General features: G+C 37.4%; 1 protein-coding gene across 5 annotated transcripts in view; it reads right to left on the bottom strand.

Annotated features, from left to right (window-relative positions):
• VWA8 (von Willebrand factor A domain containing 8) overlaps positions 1–11,776 on the bottom strand; it is a 392,879-nt gene extending 381,103 nt beyond the window's left edge. For 4 of the 5 annotated variants that reach the window (XM_036932428.2, XM_036932430.2, XM_036932427.2 and 1 more), the window contains exon 1: positions 11,381–11,774. In XM_036932428.2, coding sequence (XP_036788323.2) covers positions 11,381–11,543 — 163 coding nt within the window. In that variant the 5' untranslated portion in view covers positions 11,544–11,774. Of the gene's footprint in view, positions 1–11,380 lie in introns of all 5 variants that reach the window. The other variant, XM_057494495.1, reaches the window with a different exon arrangement.
• Positions 11,777–13,010: the final 1,234 nt, after the last annotated feature.

Raw genomic sequence — 13,010 nt, 5'->3', positions numbered from 1 at the left:
GGACACAACTCCCTGGGCAAGGGAAACAAAATCAAAAATGAATAAGTGGGATTACAGCAAAGGATACCATCCACAGAACAAAAAGGCAACTTACAGTATGGGAGAATATATTCATAAATGATTTATCCAATAAGGGGTTAACCATCCAAAATATATAAAGAATGAGTATGCCTCAAATCAAAAAAAAAAATAACCTTATTAAAAGATGGGCAGAGGATCTGAACAGACATTTTTCCAAAGAAGAAATACAGATGGCCAACAGGCACATAAAAAGGTATTCCACATCACTAATTAGCAGGGAAATGCAATCAAAACCACAGTGAGATATCTCCTCACATCAGTGAGAATAGCCACAGTGATCTTTGTAGAATAGGAATCAAGTAATGCTAGTCCTCTGCTCAACACTCATCTTGCAATGGCCTAAGTAAGAGGCCATTTCTGAACTGACTCCTCTGTTTCCGCTCTCACCTTATCTATTAGCATTCTCCAAGTGTAGTGTACTTATCCTACTTCAGCCACACTGGTCTCCTCACTATTCCTCAAACATTTCAGACACACCCTCATTGTAGGTTTTTGCACTGGATTTTCCTACTGATTGAAATGCTTTTCCTAAACATACACATGTATCAGTCAGGGTCCCAGCAAGAAATACATAGTACATTTAAACTGAACAGAGGGAAGTATAATAAAGGAGCCATGTATGATGTGAGAATTTGGGAAAACCTACATGGATGCTGCAGTACTCGGACTAGCAATACAGAAAGCCTTTACCACCACTAGGGCTGAAGGGACAAGGGGAGAGAAAATGCAGAGAGTAAGTGTAGTTAGAAAGTTTCCTAAAAGGAGCAGTGACCCATTGTGGAGGAACACAGCAAACCTATGGTGGTGACCTGGAGAGAAGAAAGCTGGGGAAAAAATATGAAGTGGAAACTGACAGAACTAAAAGTAGAAATAGACAGATCCAAAATGCTACCTGGATATTTTAATTTATCTTTCTCAGTAACTGATGGAAGAGCAGGAGGAAAAATAGAGGGACATAGAAATAAGGATAATCACTTCCCAGCTTTTTGGCTAAGATCAAGTGTAGAAGTAAAAATGGAGAATATCTGAAAACACTACTAACCACTAAACCTTTATGACTCAACAATGGCAGAATACATATTCTTTTTAAATGCACAAGAAACTTGAATTCAGCAAAGTTGCAGGATACAAAATTAATACACGGAAATCTGTTGCATTCCTATACACTAATGATGAACTAGCAGAAAGAGAAATCAGGAAAACAATTCCATTCACAAATGCATCAAAAAGAATAAAATACCTAGGAATAAATCTAACCAAGGAAGTGAAAGACCTATACTCTGATAACTACAAGACACTCTTAAGAGAAATTAAAGAGGACACTAACAAAAGGAAATTCATCCCATGCTCTTGGGTAGGAAGAATTAATATTGTCAAAATGGCCATCCTGCCTAAAGGAATCTACAGATTCAATGCAATCCCTATCAAAATACCAACAGCATTCTTCAATGAACTGGAACAAATAGTTCTAAAATTTATATGGAACCACAAAAGACCCCAAATAGCCAAAGCAATCTTGAGAAAAACTAATAAAACAGGTGGAATTATGCTCTCTGACTTCAAGCTCTACTACAAAGCCACAGTAATCAAGACAATTTGGTACTGGCACAAGAACAGACCCACAGACCAGTGGAACAGAATAGAGAGTCCAGATATAAACTCAAGCATATATGGTCAGTTAATATACAATAAAGGAGCCATGGATATACAATAGGGAAATGACAGCCTTTTCAACACCTGGTGTTAGCAAAACTGGACAGCTACATGTAAGAGAATGAAACTGGATTATTGTCTAACCCCGTAAACAAAAGTAAACTCAAAATGGATCAAAGACCTGAATGTAAGTCATGAAACCATAAAACTCTTAGAAGAAAATATAGGCAAAAATTTCTTGGACATAAACATGAGCAACTTCTTTATGAACATATCTCCCCGGGCAAGGGAAACAAAAGCAAAAATGAACAAGTGGGACTATATCAAACTGAAAGGCTTCTGTACAGCAAAGGACACCATCAGTAGAACAAAAAAACATCCTACAGTATGGGAGAATATATTCATAAATGACATATCTGATAAGGGGTTGACATCCGAATTATATAAAGAGCTCATGCCCCTCAACAAACAAAAAGCAAATAAGCCAATTAAAAAATAGGCAGAGGAGCTGAACAGACACTTCTCCAAAGAAGAAATTCAGATGGCCAGGCACATGAAAAGATGTTGCACATCCCTAATCATTAGAAAAGTGCAAATTAAAACCATAATGAGATATCACCTCACACCAGTTAGGATGGCCAACATCCAAAAGACAAACAACAACAAATGTTGGCAAGGATGTAGAGAAAGGGGACCCTCCTACACTGCTGGTGGGAATGTAAATTAGTTCAACCATTGTGGAAAGCAGCATGGAGGTTCCTCAAAAAACTCAAAATAGAAATACCATTTGACCCAGGAATTCCACTCCTAGGAATTTACCCTATGTTTATCGCAGCACTATTTACAATAGTCAAGAAATGGAAGCAACCTAAGTGTCCATCAGTAGATGAATGGATAAAGAAGACGTGGTACATATACACAAGGGAATATTATTCAGCTATAAGAAGAAAACAAATCCTACCATTTGCAACAACATGGATGGAGCTAGAGGGTATTATGCTCAGTGAAATAAGCCAGGCAGAGAAAGACAAGTACCAAATGATTTCACTCATATGTGGAGTATAAGAACAAAGAAAAAACTGAAGGAACAAAACAGCAGCAGAATCACAGAACCTAAGAATGGACTAACTGTTACCAAGGGGAAAGGGACTCAGGAGGGTGGGTAGGAAGGGAGGGATAAGGGAGAAAAAGGGGCATTACGATTAGCATACATAATGCTGGGGGGGGACATGGGAAAGGCAGTATATACAGAGAAGACAAGTAATGATTCTATAGTATCTCACTAAGCTGATGGACAGTGACTGCAATGGGGTATTTGGGGTGGACTTGATAATGGGGGGAGTCTAGTAACCACAATGTTGCTCAAGTAATTGTACATTAATGATATCAAAATTAAAAAATTAAAAAAAAAAGAAATTTTCACAAAACTAGATTTTAGGCTAGATGATAAATCAAGTCTTAATAAATTTCAAAGGACTGAAATCATACAAAGTGTTTTCTGATCAAAGTGGAATTAAACAAGAAATGAATAACAAAAGCACAACTGGAAAATCTCTCAACATTTGGAAATCAAGCATTAGCTTTCTAAAAAATCAAAGAAAGCACAATGGAAACTGAACTCATTAAGAAAGAGCAGTGATCAATCAGCCATGCCTGTTGTAGGCAGAGAAAAATAATTCATAAGGGTTAGGCATTTGCCCCCCATCCCTCTACCCCACGTCAAATAGTGATGCTCTTGACAATCTTCCTTTACCAAACTACATTTTCCTGAGTCATTTAATCCATAGCAATGGCCCAACTATGACCTCTGTACAACTCAAGTCTTTAATGTCTACTTTGGCTCAGATCTCTCTTCTGAGTTCCATACTTGACAATAGCCTACTGGAAACTTTATTTAGATATTCTGGAATACCTCAACTTTAACATGAGAAAAACAGAGTGCTACATTATTTGCTATGTGTTGTTTAACCATCTCCAATCAGCCCTACCTCTGTATTCCTATCTCAGCCACTGATGCTTTATTCCGTTAGCCTAGGCCTTCCCCATCTCTGTCACACCACTTCCCTTCACACAACTACTCAAGTATCTTTATTTTCCCATTGAACCATCCCTAACTCTTCCTTTTGCAAGATCTCTACCTCCTTCGAGAAATGCTCATTCCATTCCTATCCTTTTCTGGTAGCATAGTACCTGCAGCATGCTTCTGTAATAGCATTTTTCACACTGAAGTACACTTATTATGGTTCATCTACAGTAAGTTTTTAAATCTGGGTGCACACTTTCAAATGTACAGAGCATGCCGGTCTTAAGGGGATCAGTTTTCAGGTCCTCACTTCCATCTGTTCTTCCCACTGATCTGACAGAACTGGGTCTGCAGGTTCTCCACACCCACAGGCCCTCTCAGAAGCCTTCCGTCATCATTTTACTATAGCATATGGTGCACTGCTCCAGGGGACCAAACAAAGGGGCATATTAAATTATGGCTTAGGAGAAGCCTCCTTTAAAAATTACTCAAATCAACATAAACCTAAGAACTGTTTTTCCATTTTTTACATATTTCTCCTAAAAGTGAAGAGTAGCTTTAGGACTGACTGGAATATTTTGGACTATGTTAGCCTGGGTCAGATACAGTAACTGCAGAGTCAGGGAGAGTGAGTATTGTCAAATAATCCAAGATGGGAGAGCTCAGCAAAACAAGGCAAGCTTCAAAACTGCCTTCTCACATTTAAAAGGTAAGCTATTCTTTTTTAACTTTTCTTAATTCTTATCTTGAAAACATGCTATTCACTTAAAAAAAAAAAAAGGTACCTCTGAACATCAGAAGCAGTACATGTTATTGCTGATCCATTTTAATGTGACTGAAGTGTTCAATATTATCATTTTTCCACAATACAATACATAGGATAAAGAACACAAACTTTAAAATGCTTCAAATCAGTTGTGTACCTTTTAGAAAGGTAGTTAAAAATTTATTCTCAAATATTGTCATGTATTATTCATTCCAATTGTAGTCATTCATCTTATAAAATGCTATTTTCTCTATGAAAGATAATATACTGGCTTCTGAACCAATGAGTTTTGTTTCACTAAATACAATGTCAAAAGTTTGATCATGAGGTCTAAAGAAACTGATGAATTTGATTTTTATTCATTTTTATTTAATTGTTCTCTAAAACCCATAAAGTTTGCTACACATTTAATAAAATATCATGCCTTCTGCCATCGTCCTCATCACATAAGTGATTTTAACTGATATTACATAACTTTACTATAAATTAAAGATCCAAACTGCATCATACATTATGAAATATGGCAATTTAAACATATAACCACTAGATTCCTTTATTCTTGGCTTTACTGCATTTGGTAATATAGCCTCTGTGTCCCATAATATTTATTTTTCTGTGGTTTTTGTAACATATCTTAAAATATATATTAACACATTCATTTAAATTGAATGAAAAAGTACTTTTTCTGTCAGAAAGTGTCATTTGTCTAACAGGATTGAAAGTATACACTACCTTTGCTAATTTTGAAAACCAAGAATTTGATTTTTAAAATTAAACATGTGATAAGGTAAAAACATTTTCTCAAAAAAATATTGTATTGGCAAAGGTATGCTGAATGAAGCTTTTGTTTTACTAACTTTCTGAGGCACATGAGACTAAACAAGCAGCCTCTAAGTGAGAAAATAGCCATTGCCATAGATAAATTTTGATCAAGCCTTTTTAGTGAACCTCCCTGAAACTGAGGCAAGAGTGATTCTACTGGCTGGGACATGACTCCAATTACAAGTCAAGTGGTTTCTGATTCTTTACTATGAGAAAAATTTAAAAAGACTGTAGTCCAGTTGTCAGTTGATAAAACATTGAAATAACATTTTTGACAATAAATAAACATATTATTTTTGGCTTATAACTTAGAAAGCCTGCAAAGAATGAGTAATATTGCTATACCAAAATTCTCTATATTCGAGCAAGAATCAGTATTCAATTAGAAACTATTATTTATACTAATTAATATTCAACTGGGGAAAAGCACCAGTCATGTTATTTATTTATAGGTATGTTAACACAAAATTTTACTTTATTAAAAACTTTGAATTTTTACTGATTTACTGAAATTTGAAACATGCTGATGCTCTTTCGAACAATTGTGCTCTAATAATTGTAATACAAGCACATTTTAACATTTAGGCATTTTTTGTTGCAGAAAAATAAAACAAAGATAAAAATTCCAAAAACAAAAATGTATTAAGATAAAATGATGAGGACTAAGTGTAACTGAAACACAAATTCAAGAAGATAAAGACATAATGTAAAATTTCTGACACTTAAAGAAAAGCTTTTTATCTATTTTCTAAATAAAGATAGTGACTAACAAATTACTAGGCTATTCTGATTTCATTTAAAAGATACTTTAAAGAGTATTGTAACAATTTCTGTTTTACTACTTTAAAGAGTATTATAACAACTTTCATTTGTAAATTTACAACAAACTGGAGACACCATGTTTTACAACTATATTTTTGTCAGGAAAACTTCTAGGTATCAACCTAAAAATGTGCAAAGGGATACACATTTGTAAAATCCTTGTAGGAGATAAGTGAGAAAAATGTTGAAGACCACTACTGAGTCTGTAAGACCATAACATTTTGTTGGCAGGGCCTCTGTTTTAATCACACCTGTATCCCTAGTGCCGAAAGTAATCTCAAACCACACAGGTATTCAATAAATGTTTAATAAATAAATATATGAATGATTATACATTTTATAGAAGGTATATATAAAAACTACATGTAGTTTTATATACTGTTTTCTTAAGTGTTGTTTTAAGGACTGGTTCACTGATTTTCTGCATTCTTTGAGGACAACTCATCTTCAAACATGTTGAGAAATCTATTTGTAAAGGATTCGTTTAAGTCAAGTCAGATATTAATCTAAAGGTGAATAAAGATACTACAACAAAGCATGTAATATAACTTAGGAAGAAGAAACTAATGTATGCCTTTCTTCAAATAAACTATTTTGGTTAAGTGCATCTTTTTTTAAAGAGATTTTAGTTAATATTATAAAATAACAATGAAAATTATTAGAATACCTAGAATGAGTTAACAAAAAGTACAAATTGCTAAAAAATATGCTGCTTAACATTTAATTACATTTAGTATTACAAATAATGCAAAAAAGCAACCACGCCTAATTCAGATTAACCTGAATCTCAGTACAATAAATAAACTGTCACACAAATACTACTACCAAGAAGTTAAGTTACATATTTTATTCTGGCATGTAGAGAGTATGGACTTAAAAATTTAGAACCCTGAAGAGAATCCAAAAGATAAAACCTTCTAAATGAAATTAAATGTATAGCTCATTTAAAGTAACAAAGTTTGATTTTATTACTTGCAATGATCCTAACTTAAAGTGATTTACCAGAAGTTTATGGAAAATAATTTCTATTTCAAGGTAATTAATAGTATCTCTTATATAACAATCTTGTACAAAACTCCTTTGGACATTACTCACTTGACTTTTAGGGGACAGCTATTTTATTTTACATGACCAATATTCTTTGTCCTTTTTTTGATGATAGAATCCCCCTCTCCAATGGAGAACCCATGCCACTTGGTTTGAGTAGAATTTATACCACTCATCCCAACAATTACTCCTGGCCCAATAGCCCTGCCCCACCCCACAAAGAGAGCACCCGGCACAAGCCCCACCAAAACATTCCACCTTCTGGACACAGTGATTATTTTCACACAACAATGATTGTTTAGATATGGGCACATGATCCAAGCTTGGCCAATAAGAGTTCTTGCCAGAATTTTTGTTACAGTCCACAGGAAAAGACATTCTCTCTTCTTCTGACACTGTGAATAGTAATGACAATCAAAGTCTAAGGCCATCAAAAGGTTATCACTACTACCACCTGAAGAAAGCTTGCCAGACACTGAAACCAATAGAGGAAAAAAGTAGATCCAATAAATGGAGAGTCAAAGTGGAGGGACTATGAGGAAAGGCAGAGAGCCCAAGCCCTAAAGATATTTGAGCATCATGAATCCAACCCAACTGAACCCACAGGACCTCCCACCTATGCGAACCAGTCAACATGTTTTTCTGTGCACATTATCCACTGGGAGAGGAAAATCACCCTGGTCAAGAGCCTCGGGTTTAATGTCAGCATTTTAAAAAAAATACTTAAACCAGAGAGAAACTTCAAACCCAAGAGAAAACCAAATATATCTGCAATTTCCAGTATATACTGCATGTTCCTAAAACAAGTCTTCCCGGTGATTTATTAGGTTACAAGTGTGCTGGGATTTCACTGGTAAATTCTTCAATACGCAAGAGTCACAATGCCCTCAGGGTCAAACTAGAGCCTGCTGCAGGTTCAAAGTAGTTAATAATTTCCCCAAAGTTCAATACCTAGTAAACATAGATCTAAGACCTGAATCATAGTATAGTTTTCCCTCTATACCATATTTCTCAGTTGAAGTAGGAGCTCTATCTATATTCCTCCTCTCCAAACTCATAAATTCTATTGTAGCCCAATCTTAAAATCATAAAAAATGCACATGGATGTTTATTGCATTGTTTATGTATTTAAAGATCAACAACCCGAATGTCCAAGAATGAGAAATAGGTAAAATAAATTACATGGATAAACACATGTACTTAATACCTATTTAAAACAATCATATATAGCAATATTTATCACTATGTAAATGTGTCCATAATAGTGGCTGAGAATAAATTACAAAACACATGATCTCATTTTTAAAAAGAAATAGGTATTTGTATAAATATAGATATTTTACAGAATCTGATAGTATTAACACCAAAAGGCTGACAATTATGATTTTGCATGGGAGGCTTAAGTTTTAGGGGATTTGTCTGTATTTTTCACTCTTATACAATGAACACAGATTTCTCGTTCAAAAAGTATTTTTAAATGTTTCTTTTTGTTATCTAATAGCAAAGCATAAAAATATTATAAATATAAATTTATTTCATATGCAAAAATCATAAGATAAAACTGAATCCCTTTCATAATAATTAAAGGACAGCACTAAACATATCATGGTGGATTTATGGTCATGTTACCAGGTTTATAATTTGATCTTGATCTGTGGTATATCTGAAGCTGTTTAACATCAGAGTCCTAGTAAACCAACTCGAATGGCTCCATCTGTGAAAACATGACCTTTTTTTGAAAACTCTTTGCAGTAACTAACCTCCCTGTTAACCTCTTTGTTCCTAAACTAAAAGACAATAGTACTAATTGAAGTGAGATATAAAGAATTTACAAATTATGGATACTTAAACTATCTAATAGCAAAGGATAAAAAGCAATGGGTTTGGGGATTTTTTTTTTTTTAACATAAATGATCCTCTCCTCCCGCTTACTGGGCTTTGTAAAGCTCCTATCTTGAAAGCTAACAAGGGAATTCTAGCCTCTCCTGCTCCTTCTCTGTATGAACTTTAACATAATAAGCCACTGAATGCTTATTAAGGGCAAAGTTTTGACAGGCATCAGCAGAAATAAAAGGATAAATAAAACACATACACAGTCCAGGAGAGATAAGAACAGTATATAACTTGCATCTGTTGTTTATGTACCTTTTTGCTCTTTCTCCAAACTATGAGGAAGCAAGGTCAATTACATGCAGAGGAGAAGAGTTACTGGTCACGTGTGTGAGTGCAGCTGAGAGCATCTTCCCAACCTAAACTGTAATTCATTACAGCATACTATTTGTGGTTTTACATTTGTCTGTGTATGACCTCTCGTTCAAAATGAGCCATGCCAACAACCTTGATGGCTAATGTCATGTCCCAGCATAGCCAAGAGCTTGCTTCCTTTTTACCTGGTTCACAGCTGTTCTACTCGAGTCCAGATCACTGGTTGAGTTTCTAGCTGCATTTACCCAGTCTTCATACCTTCAACCTTATGAATCTTTGCAGTAGCAAGACAAGTAGGGTTAACATAATTTACTCCTTGTGGTGTGATCCTGCCAGAATCAATGACTGAGTCTTAGAAGCTAATATATTGTCTGTAGTGTCCAGACTCTCACATTTGAAGCAAAGCCTGTATTTTGATTTGGTCAACATAACACAAATTTTGAAGACATTACTCATGTTTTTATAATCAATATGTATTATTCATATAAAAAGAACAGTTTTTATTTTCTTAAAAAGTTCACATGAATTAACTCTGTTCCATCTGCCTACCCAGATAGTTCTGACAGTTCTAAACCTAAAGGGAACTCGTTTCATTTGTTCTAAAGCCAAGGAAACTGAATAACTCTCACATAGCTAAAAATATATATGCTAAGAATAATAAAGAAGCTAACTTTTACTGAATATTAATATATGCTGGGGGTTACATCAAACAATTGAATTCTCATAACAACCCTATCAAATATCCTCTTCTTGTCCTTATTTTATTGTTAAGAAAACTGGAACACAAAGTTAAATAACCTACTTTCAAATCCCCATATCTAGACAATGTAGAAATGGACTCCAACCCAGCCTATTTAGCTCCAAAGCCCAAGTTATAGATTATTTTACATTTCCACCCTTGACCTCTGGAAAGGAGCAACAAATAATTTAAAAATCCAAAAAAAAAATACGAATAAACAATCTACAAGTCACAATTGACGAAGGGGCAAAACTTGACATCACAACTCTATACTGAAAAAGAAAAAAACATTTGTTCAATGAGTGAATGAATGAATGAAATGTATGGGAATTAAACATCCCTGTTTCCTGGCAAGGATAATTATTGGGGATCCGAGAGGTACAATGAAACTTGCAATTTCATACCGAAAACCTGCAATATTCTAAGCAACAATGATATTGACAAAATCTTGCCTAGAATCACTCTGCCACCCAAGAGCAGTAACAGCATATATATCCCTTTGCTTAGCCAGCCCAAATGCTCTAAGTTTAACACACAACAAAAAGATTTCTAAAACCAGCACAGGTAAAACCAAAAAATACTGGGCCTAGAAATCAAAGCATGTAAATCTAACATTGTCACTAGTTAGCGGTGTGATGCCCAGCAAGTCACTTTTCCCTTCTGGGTCTCAATTACTTCGGTTGTAGTCAGGGGTTTTAACTAAATAAAGTTGTGGTTTCCATCTCTAAGAAGATGGGAGCCTCTGAGAAACGAAAACTGTAAAACGTGGAAAGGGTGAAGAATACATTTAAAACATTGTAACAGTGGGTTCCTTGGCGAAAATGTACACTTCTAATTCGCCACTAGCCCTGGCTAGAACATGGCACAGACCGTCTTCCCAGGCCCTTGGCACTCAGAGAACAAGGTCAAGTCCAACTTTCAACCACCTGATGGCTGCTGTATTAAACTCTGCGTGCACCACAGTCCAGGCAGATTTCTGAGAGTAAAAGCAGCAGTGGGAGAAGGAGAAAGCACTACTCCAGGTCATCAGAAACTCTAGTCCAGAGCCATCCGGGTACACAGAAAGGCCCGGGGAGTGCGAGCACCTCGCTCCGCATTACACAGCAGTTAGCACCGTGGAGACCAGATCCTCTCTCCTGGCTCCCGGCGCAGCGCTCCGCCCCTCGCGAAGCAGCAGGGGCCCCACAGAGCCGCGGGGGCGGCGGGGGCATCCCGGGGTTACCTGTGTCGGCCCCCGCCCCGGCGTGCAGCAGTCTGACCTCCGACCGCCGCCAGTCGCCGCCCGGCGTGCCCCGCACCACCTGCCGCAGTAGCAGCTGCACGCGCCGCGCGGCCGAGCCGCCGTGGCCGCCGGGCGCCCGGAGGAGCAGGAGCCGGGACTGCATGAGGCCGGCGGCGTTGCCGGGACGGCGAGGGGTACCGGACGGGCCGCGTCCCGGACCGGCAGCGTAAGGCGGCGTGGCAAGGGGGACAGGAAGCGGCACCGCGCCGAGTCCGCCGGAAACTCCTTCCCCCGGCGCGGCCGACGGGGGCGGAGGGAGCCTGCGGAGCGCGAGCCGCGGGGCCGGCACCCAGCGCCGCGGAGCTCTGGCCCCGGCCGACGCCCCGGGGCTCCGTCGGGCGCGCGCCTCGCGCTCACCTGCGGCCGCTCACCTGCGGTCACCAGGCCGGCCCTCTGTGGTTCCCGTGCGGTCCTGTAAACTCCCCAGAGTTCAGGAAATGCTCAAGGTTTTAGGAGCGTTTGACGGTATGGCTCCTCAGGTGCTTGTACTGTCTTCGTATCTTGGTGAACCGCCCAGTGTTACTATATTACGTTTTCCCTTTACGCTGCTTCAAAACCTTTTCAGAAATTGTGTATGTATTCTCGAGATTGTGGGAATCTTCATCTATCTTGATTACTTGTAACCTTATCTGTGTTTCCATACAGTGTTTGAAAGCCTTACACTTTATCTTTTTTTCTTCTACATTCTTTTCTTCTACTTTATCTTTTCATTACCCGATCTTAAATTCTAAATGGAAAACACATTGATATATTGTCAAAAATGTCAGAACGGAATTGAAATTGCCAAAAATGTCAGAAAAGACCCAAATCAAGCACTTTTTCCATCATTCTGTAGTGCAAGAGTTATATAAACATAATTTATGTCTCTAGTAAGAGAATAAAGGACACGGGCTAAGGCTGCCTCCCTGTCACATGCCAAAAGCAGGAGTGGTCCTACCCCGAAGCAAACTAAGCCTAATACAATTACACTGCGTCTCCAAAACATCAGGAGTGAATTGACCTTGGTTTAAATCAAAATGTTTAAATCAAGTTATATAAAACAAACATCAAACAAAAAGAATGTAGAAGGCTTCACTTTCAGCTAAAGTCCTTGCTAATTCTAGAACTTTCAATATATTGCACACCTACTATGTGCATAATCCTGTGATAGGTGCTGAGAAGAAAGTGATAGCTGTAAAAGAAAGAAGCTGAGCTGAATAAGACTGTGCATCTGGCTGAGGACTTTGCCTTAAGGGGCAAAGGCTGAAACAGGCTTCTAACCTGGTTGGGAAGATAGGGAAAATGAAGGTAAGCAACATAGTTTCACATGTATGTTATCATATAATCTTTACAACAACCCTGTGAGACTGCTAGGGGAAAATGGCATAAATGTAAGATGTAACAGTTGATGAAATGGGTTTCCCATTTTGGTTACATACTATATGCCGGGTATTGTGCTAAGCACTTTAATGCATTATCTCATTTCACACAGCAACACTTTGATTGAGGTACTACTGATATCTCCCATTTTACAGGTGGAGAAAGTGAGGCTGGAAGAGTTAAGTACCTTGGTCAAGCATCTCCATTTAAT

The sequence above is a fragment of the Manis pentadactyla genome, chromosome 17 (assembly GCF_030020395.1).
Source record: "Manis pentadactyla isolate mManPen7 chromosome 17, mManPen7.hap1, whole genome shotgun sequence".
NCBI classification, from domain to species: domain Eukaryota; kingdom Metazoa; phylum Chordata; class Mammalia; order Pholidota; family Manidae; genus Manis; species Manis pentadactyla.
Note: the sequence above shows the minus strand (reverse complement) of the source record. Positions and strands in the feature narration are given on the sequence as shown.